At 43.8% G+C, this 8,177-nt stretch overlaps 1 protein-coding gene across 1 annotated transcript; it reads right to left on the minus strand.

Moving 5' to 3' along the window:
* Positions 1 to 838: 838 nt before the first annotated feature.
* LOC147608168 (laccase-4-like) lies at positions 839 to 4,837 on the minus strand. Its single transcript, XM_086789018.1, has 7 exons — positions 4,515 to 4,837; positions 4,236 to 4,387; positions 3,839 to 4,086; positions 3,579 to 3,707; positions 2,821 to 3,413; positions 2,191 to 2,551; positions 839 to 1,076 (listed from the first exon to the last, which is right to left on the minus strand). The coding sequence occupies exons 1-7, from the start codon at positions 4,614 to 4,616 to the stop codon at positions 946 to 948; spliced, it is 1,716 nt and encodes a 571-aa protein (XP_086645144.1). The 5' UTR covers positions 4,617 to 4,837; the 3' UTR covers positions 839 to 945.
* Positions 4,838 to 8,177: the final 3,340 nt, after the last annotated feature.

Below are 8,177 nucleotides of genomic sequence, written 5' to 3' on the forward strand. Positions count from 1 at the left end.
AAAATAGCAACCGTTGATTCTGCCTAGGTGATGTCATTTTGTAGCCCCATGCCTTCCAATAGTCCAAAGGGCAGGATAAAAAAATACGTGGAAAAAGTCCTAAACCCGCTTCCGTCCGAAAAGCTACGAACCATGCCCATTGCCCACTGCCCAGCTCACACCATACAAGAGAGGTTTCCGGCAGGAAGGCCAATATATAGTATCTAGACCAATGCACCAATATATATATGAGTCGATATGTCACTACTTGGTATATTTTCGTTGGGATACTTTTCAAGGTGATAACCATAGTTTTTCGAGAGCTGTCACCGTGCAACAGGTTTTCCGCAGGAAGACCGTGAGTTAGGTGTGTCAAGAACCGCACGCGCTGCTCTTTCTTTGTTTCGTTGTTGCTCTTAGTAACTTTTTAAAAAAAAGAGAGCCTTGGCGAAAGTGAGAGCCTTGGCTCAAATTAAAGATTTAAAATTTTGATTTTATAATTATAAAACAGATTAATTTATATATGTTTTTCAATAAAAACATGTTGGATTTTTTGAATAAAATCATGTGGGATTTGAAGGTCGTTTTGGTTAGGAAAAAAGTAGACATGATTGGACAGAAGTGGGGCGGGGCTATGGAAGTTTAACCGTAAGCCCCGTTAGGCAAGTTGGCAAGACGTTAAAAAAAAATCTTTTTTTAAAAACGTACAACAGAGAGGTGTGAATGTGATGTGCTCTGTGTAGTTCACGTCCATGAGGCGGAGGGATCGAACGGATGGGAGCTGGGTGGTCTCCTCATGTAAAATATTTTCTTTTCAAGGAAATCAGCACCTGCACCCGTTCGAACTTGCCTCTCATTGTTTTCTTCTAAATCTTGTGTTGTTGCTACTTTATGATTCTATGGGACCGACGTCAATTATTTGATCATAACAAATCAAATCATGGCTCTTTATCTTTCTTTTAAAAGCTAGCACGCTGGATAGTCGGCTGGTGGTGGTGGCAACGTTTCGTTTTCTCCTATCCCGTTGAGGGTGATGAATGCCATGTCCATCCCCCATGATGCGTGGATATCGAAATGGCAATGCACAAACCAAACACCTGCATTTCATCATCCATCTTACATGTTACTCAACTTCGTATTGCCATAAACATCAATTTTTCTTTTATTAAATAAAGATACATACTGAAGAATGGATGTACCAATGGACCACACCACTGAGTATGTAACAAAGGAAAGCCCTTTAAAAAAAACAAAGCACAACCTTCCCCATCAACCCTATCAAGAAAGACTACCTGTTTTGATATCCTTGTTATTCATAGATAGACCATCACATCCAATTTTCATAGACGTTTAAGCCATTCGTAAAGAGATGCCCAGTGGCGAACAGAATAAATATTCTCATGAGCGGTGGCTCGTGGGGCGATTAGACTATGACACGAGTTTAAGAGTTACTTCATACGGGATGGCCACGTTCCTTTTTCTCAAGCATCTTGAACTCAGTCAACGAAGCCCGTCGGAAACGGGTGAAGGTGAAAACAGGTGTATCTTCACGAGTCAAAAATTCTACCTGTGTCGTTCAGTCACAGTGGCAATTCTGTGCTTTAGTTTTTTGCATGACCAAAAAGCGACTTCAAATAACAGGCTATAAGCGGTGGTTACCTACTGAGAGGTGGAAGATGCCTTCACTTTGTCATTTCTGACATAGTAAAAGTCCCAGACTTCGTTTACCTATTTCTCAGAGTAAACATACTTTCTTGTTCACCTGAACGCTAATGTTTTAGTCGAGTCTCAAGAAAATAGAGAAAGAACCCTTGGCGTGTAAAAGGCCTCTAAGATAGACATTTCAATCGTCCTCCATTAGTTAAGAGATGTGGTTTAGGCAATGCAAGGAAAGCGTACTAAAACAAACGATGAAGTCGCCACTACAACCGGCCAATCTTCTTACTATGCGCCACACCTAAGTGGGGGAGTGTACAAAGAGGCATACAGTGCACCGGTGGGGCACCGCGGGTGCAGAACTAGTAATTTTCGACCTTTTCATCACTACAGAGAATTCATTTTGACCTTTCCATCATTGAAAAGACAACAAGTACACGATCTCAAACGAAAGTCAACTAAACTTTAAAAGCCTTCCTTTCTTATGCATAAGATAACTAAAAACAAATAAAGTATGAGGTGGTGTGTGTGAAGTCTTAAGATCATTATTCTTACCCGGGTTGATGGCTCGGAAGCGGACGGCGGCCCAGCCGCCTGCGGGGATAGAGACAGTGTTGCGGGAGACGGGGTTGATGAGGTTGAAGGAGGCGGGGTCCGTGGAAGCGTTGAAGGTGCCGTTGCCCGTGCCCACCACGTAGAAATTCTGGCCGTGGAGGTGGATGGGGTGCTGCTCGAAGAAGAGAGTGGCCGTGTCTTGGTATACCACCTGCACAGTGCTGTTGAAAGGGATCACTCGCACCCTCGTCCCCGGCAACGCCACCTTTATATCCGGATTCACCGCCGTGTAATCGTATTGGAAGAGTGGCACGTCCGGGAAGTCCGTCGTGTAAATCCCGCTTATGTTGTTGAAGTAGGCCTAAGGAAAAAAAAAACATATTCCTATGATGTGCAAGATATACAATCGATAAATATATCATATAAAGAGAAAAAGAAAAAGAGAAGACATGAACACCTCGCAAGAAGACACTCTTATTCTAATCTCAAATTAAGCGTCTATTAGAGATCCTCATAGAAGACTTATAGAGCTCCCGAAAAGATTCTACGATGTGCAAGATATAAACTTATAAATACATTACATGATATATATATATATATATATATATATATATATAGTAACAAAGCTACCTGGAGGAGGGAGACGTTGGGTGTGACGAAGGTGATGTTGCTGACGGAACTTCTGATCAAGGTGTTGTTGGGGCCTTGGCAGGTCTGTCCGGCCGGACAGGGTTGGAGAGCGTAACCCACAGTGTGGAGCAGGTCTACGTCCACGATTTTGGGAACGTCGTAGTAGTAGTAGCCTTGCGAGTAATTCTTGCCCTTGAGGTTGGAGTAGAAGCTGTTGACGAAGTTGGTGTCGTTGGGCAAAGGAAAGCTGGGCAGAGTTAAGTTAGTGGATCCGGACGTGGAGCCGTTGTAGCTGAGGATGGCCGTGGTGGCGATGGTGGGAAAGGGCACAAGTGTGGCATTGGGCATTGAGAAGACGGAGGCTGCGATATAGTACTGGCCTATGGAGTTGTTGGCCGTCAGGAGGACGTTAGAGGTCTGGCCGGGGGCTAGCACTATTACGTCTGTTGTGTATGGCTGCACATACTCTGCATCGGCCTCCACAACCGTGAGACTGTGGTTGGCCACCGCGAAATACATATGGAAGTTCATGGCTGCGTTGATTAGCCTGAACATCACCGTCTCGCCCTGCGTCACGTTATATATCACCGTCTCTGCATGCATCCACATCTATACATATTAGAACTTGAACCTTGGCTCCCCACCAATTAATTCGCATTACACATTGATGTGTCCACCCCTCCACATTTGCACATTACATACTCATAAATTAACGTTTTCTTTCTTGGACGACTGGTGGCAGCGATTACGATACTTACCACTGGATGAGCAGTTGTAAAGGTCCCCAGGCTGTCCATTGATAGTAATGGCATCCGAGATGTTGTAGCCTCCACCAGCAGCAAGTGCCTGCGCTATGATATCCTCCACGTTCGCATTCCACCACTCACCTACAAAAATACAACGTGATTTATGAGTTGGAGATATCATCATATGTATGATATACTGCTAAATATTTGTGTTTTCTCCTGAAAAAGGAGCTCTTCTTTCTTTCAAAGACTAGGATTGAAGCTTATCCAACCTAGAAGGAGAGGGGCGAGCTCTTGGTGGGGTTTAGCGAATGGGTAGGGGGTCTTGTTTTTCTTAAGAATAATAAAAGCTCCATAGACGCTGGCTCTCAGCCAGCTTTGATGGGCATGCCAGAAGAGGGTACCCCTTTGGTCAATTATCTGAAACCGGTGCACATAGGATTGGTTGGTTTGGATGGGGCATTGTGTGATGTAGGCTGGGCCATCCGCCCAACACGACCGCAGCTGCCGAACACCGTGCCTGGACAAAGAACATCACATGCAATGTGAACAGTACGCAAATTAGTTCTCAAGACAATCGAAGATTAACAAATGCAGTTGCGCAAAAGCATGGAGACCTTGAACAAAGTTTAATCAAGCCAGTTGCGCAACATGGGAGAGCATTTGTACCAGTGTATGGTTATGTTATATGAAACCAGATTTGTGACGTTAACCACCACCTTGTCTCCTTCCCTCACATAATTTGTTGGGCCTGGGAACTCCCCATTCACAGTCAAGAGAGACTTCGTGTTGCAAAGGCGAGTAACATTGCTGTTTTGTATCTAAGGACAACAGAATGAGCGCCCTAGATTAGGCAGAATCAGTAAATCCAGAGATAATACAATCATAAGAAGTCGCAACGATAAATAATCCAAGAGACTAGATGCAAGAGTTTCCACTTTAACCAACCGTGAAGTTGAAATAGCGAGTTTTGGCAGAAGCCACGTTACAGAGGATGACGGCACTGAGCAAGACTACGCTGAGCTTGCAATGCAATTTTGGGATCATCATGGTGGTGAAAAATTACTAGCGGAGAGAGACGGAGAGAGGGGGAGAGAGAGAGAGAGAGAGAGATGAGAGAGACAGAGGGGGAGAGAGAGAGAGAGAGAGATCTTGTGTGTTCTAAACAACCAGCAGTGTAGCAGTGGTATCACCACGACACTCACTGGTGAAGCACCTTGGGGATGTTCTAGCGATATAATTAGATGTCTAAGAGTGAAACAATCTGGTTAGGTAGATTTCTGGGTTCACTGCTTTTGTAGGCTCTCCTAGTAGAGGTTGCCGGAAAAAGGTTAACTCAGGAGTAGCCAGGTGAGCGATGCTTGAAGGACCAATTCAGAACCAAAAAGCAGAGCTAAATAAAAAAATTATTTTGAGCACTGTTTATTTACATTAGTGTTGCGGAAAGGTTGGTTTGAGCATCGGAATACTAGACTAAGTCACTTGCACACATGGCCTAGGCAAAACCCCCATCCTCATGCGTCCGTTTAGCTAATAATTATTCACTCGATCGTAGAGCTGGGTTAGCTGAGAGAGCTACTGTAACAATCGAATCAAATGCTTGGATTTAGAGATCCAAACTAACTCTTTGCCTTTGCTAATAGTGGTTCAAGAACCAAAAGATTTGGTTAAATATAAACAAAAGACTTCTCAACTTCACAAGAGACATGGGCTTCCTTATATTAACAAAATGCCAGTGCGAAGAGTTTGACACGGTCCAAACATTGTGCATATATTATTATCATCCTTAGCTAAGTAGTGCATTTTCCTGTTTTTGGGCCGTTTCCTCTCCTGTTGTTCCAAGTATTGTCAAAGTGCATAGAAAAAGTTATAAAATGTTCATCTTTCTGTTCCCAATTTCATTTGTCTGCGTGCAGGCTCTTCTTTAGTCCCAAGTGGCAAGGCTCCAGACCCCAACTAGCTGAATATAACACCCACGCGGCTACAACCCCCGGCCTCCCGCAGGCTTTGATGAAAGATATAATGAATCTGAGCACCTGACTTCCCCCTCCGTAGCTGCCGGTTTGGATCATGCAGACATGATATCACACCTAAATTTCCATAAACTATTATCAACAAGATGGCTTCTGCGGGATTACCGACCCCATCCCGACGCGCAATTAGCTGTATCATAATGTTGTGCGTCACATGTTCTCACTCCCGTAGAAAAGTTCCTATTCTAAAGTCCTAAACCCATTTATTTATTGGCTTGCATTAACCGCCCATTTCAACAACTCGTTTGAACGGTACGTTTTAAGTTCTGTTGCATCAAATATTCACTGCTTCATTTCTAAAAGTTTTCATCCTTATTTCCCATGTTTTTATAAGGCTTCAATTCAGTATAAAACCTTGGAATTGAGCTTGTTTTGGTAGCTATTCCAACTACACAGCCCTTTCTCCCTCTTTCTCCCCTTACAACCTCTTTGACTCTCTCTCTAACTCCTTTACGTGCTCTTCTTTTTTAGAGCTTGTGTCATTACTCTCTCGAGTCTTGCTCTTCTTTTTTAGAGCTTGTGCCATTACTATGGAAGATCACGATGCTCTAGCATGGTCCACAGTCCTGTTTTTGCGTTCTACAACTCCATTCTCTGAAGGCGATCTTGTATTGGCCAGTTCCCCCTTGATGCCATGATCTGCACAAAGTCCGAGAAAAACATTCGAAGAGAATTCACTCCCTTTGTCAGCCCTGAGAGTCTTTACCTGCCATCTAGACTCTTTTTCCACCATCACGTGCCAATCCTTGAACCGTGCAAAAGCTTGGTCCTTCTGTGAAAGAAAGTAGACCCACGTGAATCTGGTACAGTCATCAACAAGCAGCATGAAATAGAGAGATCCTCCCAATGATGGTGTCTGCTATACTGAGGTCCCCAATGGTTTTGAAGCTCGCCTGGAAGCGTGCTTCGGAAAGGATTCCCTGTGCTGCTTACGACGTATGCAAGAACTGCAACGTCCTTGCCTGCTGCCAACATTTGGCAAGCCAACCACCATCTGGTCTCGGAAAGCTCGCCTCGCAGTGCATTCAAATTTAAGTGGCCAAAACGAAAGTGCCACAGATCTTCGACTTGAGAACCTGTCAATGAGGAGAGTACAGAGAGCTTGTAGATACCATTCTCCACACCGCCTTCCCAAACAACCTGGCCTGTCTCACGATCCCGTCGTAGAGCAGCTGAATGCTCCTCAAATTCCACTCGAAAGCCAGTCTTGCATACACAGTTGAAACACAATTGTGGATGCGGCTATGCTCTCATCCTCTTGGAGAGAGAGAGAGAGAGAGAGAGAGAGAGAGAGAGAGAGAGAGAGAGAGAGAGAGAGAGAGAGAGAGCGAGCTACACCTGTGGGGGTTAAGAGTAATTAGTGAGGGAAAGCTAGTACATCACATGGCGGCCATGTGGCCATTTGTAAAGTAATTTTGGTAATATATCTTCTATTACGAAGATAGAGAGAGAGAGAGAGAGCATATTTACTTCTCTCTCCCCCATTTTGTTCCCCTCCCCCTCCAATAGTTCTTTTGATAAACTAAAGACCACCTTGGTAACCTATCCTGTTTCTGAAGTTGCCAAATTTCTCTCTACCCTTTGAGGTAGTAACTAATGCCAGTGGTTTTATCCTGGGAGGTGCGCTCATGCAGGAAGGTCATGCAATGGCCTATGAATCTTGAAAACTCAGAATGCATGAGAGAAATTATGCTATCCATGACTTGGAGCTACTTTTAGTAGTTTATGCCTTGAAGTTGTGGAGACATTACCTACTGGTCAAAGATTCACTTTGATGTGATAGATCATCAGAGCTTAAAGTGGATCTTCACTCTCAGAAGGATCTCAACATGCACCAAAGAAGGTGGATGCAGACCCTATAGGAATTTGATTTTGAAATCAAGTACCACCCAAGCAAAGAAAATGTGGTAGCAGCAGATGCCCTCAACAGAAATGCCTCCTTGCCTGCAATCATAGTGGTGTCAAATCCATTGATTAATGAAGCAAGAGAGAAGATCATGCAGGATAGATTCTTTGGCCCTATTGCTACCCTACTTATGCAAGAAAGCAAAACTCCTCAGGAGTTGAACCGAGCTCAAGGGTACAGCCTGGATGAAGGAATTATGTATTATAATAGCAAGCTATGCATTCCCAATGATGAGAGAACTAAGGGTCAAGTTCTGAATGAAGCCCATGATAGCCTTATAGTAGCAGGACATCCATGTTTCATCAAGACCTACATGTCTGTAAAGAAAAGCTTCTTTTGGCCTGGACTAAAAAAGGATGTACTTAATCATGTACGTCAATGCCTGATATGTTAGAAAGTCAAAGCAGAGAGAGTAAAAATGCATGGGAAGTAACATCCATTAGGCATCCCCCAGATTGTTGAAATATACAAGTGAATAGGGTGTGTGCGGGAACAAGCCCTTGGTTAGAGGCTGTAAAAGAGAAGATGTAAATGTGAAAGAACCTGTGAAAAGGTGAGAAGAATCTACTGGGAGAGAATTAAGGGTAGCATGAGAAGATTTAGGAAGTGTGGAGATATTCTGGGAAGTGTGGAGATATTCTGGAAAACGTGAAGAGGTGGAGAGAATCAGGG

The sequence above is a fragment of the Cibotium barometz genome, chromosome 53 (assembly GCF_041138505.1).
Source record: "Cibotium barometz isolate CiBa-2024 chromosome 53, ASM4113850v1, whole genome shotgun sequence".
NCBI lineage: Eukaryota > Viridiplantae > Streptophyta > Polypodiopsida > Cyatheales > Cibotiaceae > Cibotium > Cibotium barometz.

Bases quoted from the DNA above. Each gene is read 5' to 3' on its own strand.
- LOC147608168 (XM_086789018.1), bottom strand. From the start codon at position 4,616: ATGATGATCCCAAAATTGCATTGCAAGCTCAGCGTAGTCTTGCTCAGT. The intron at 3,708-3,838 runs GTTGGATAAGCT...GTATTTTTGTAG, and splicing joins GCTCGCCCCTCTCCTTCTAG to GTGAGTGGTGGAATGCGAAC. The intron at 2,552-2,820 runs GTAGCTTTGTTA...TTTTTTCCTTAG, and splicing joins CCAACGTCTCCCTCCTCCAG to GCCTACTTCAACAACATAAG.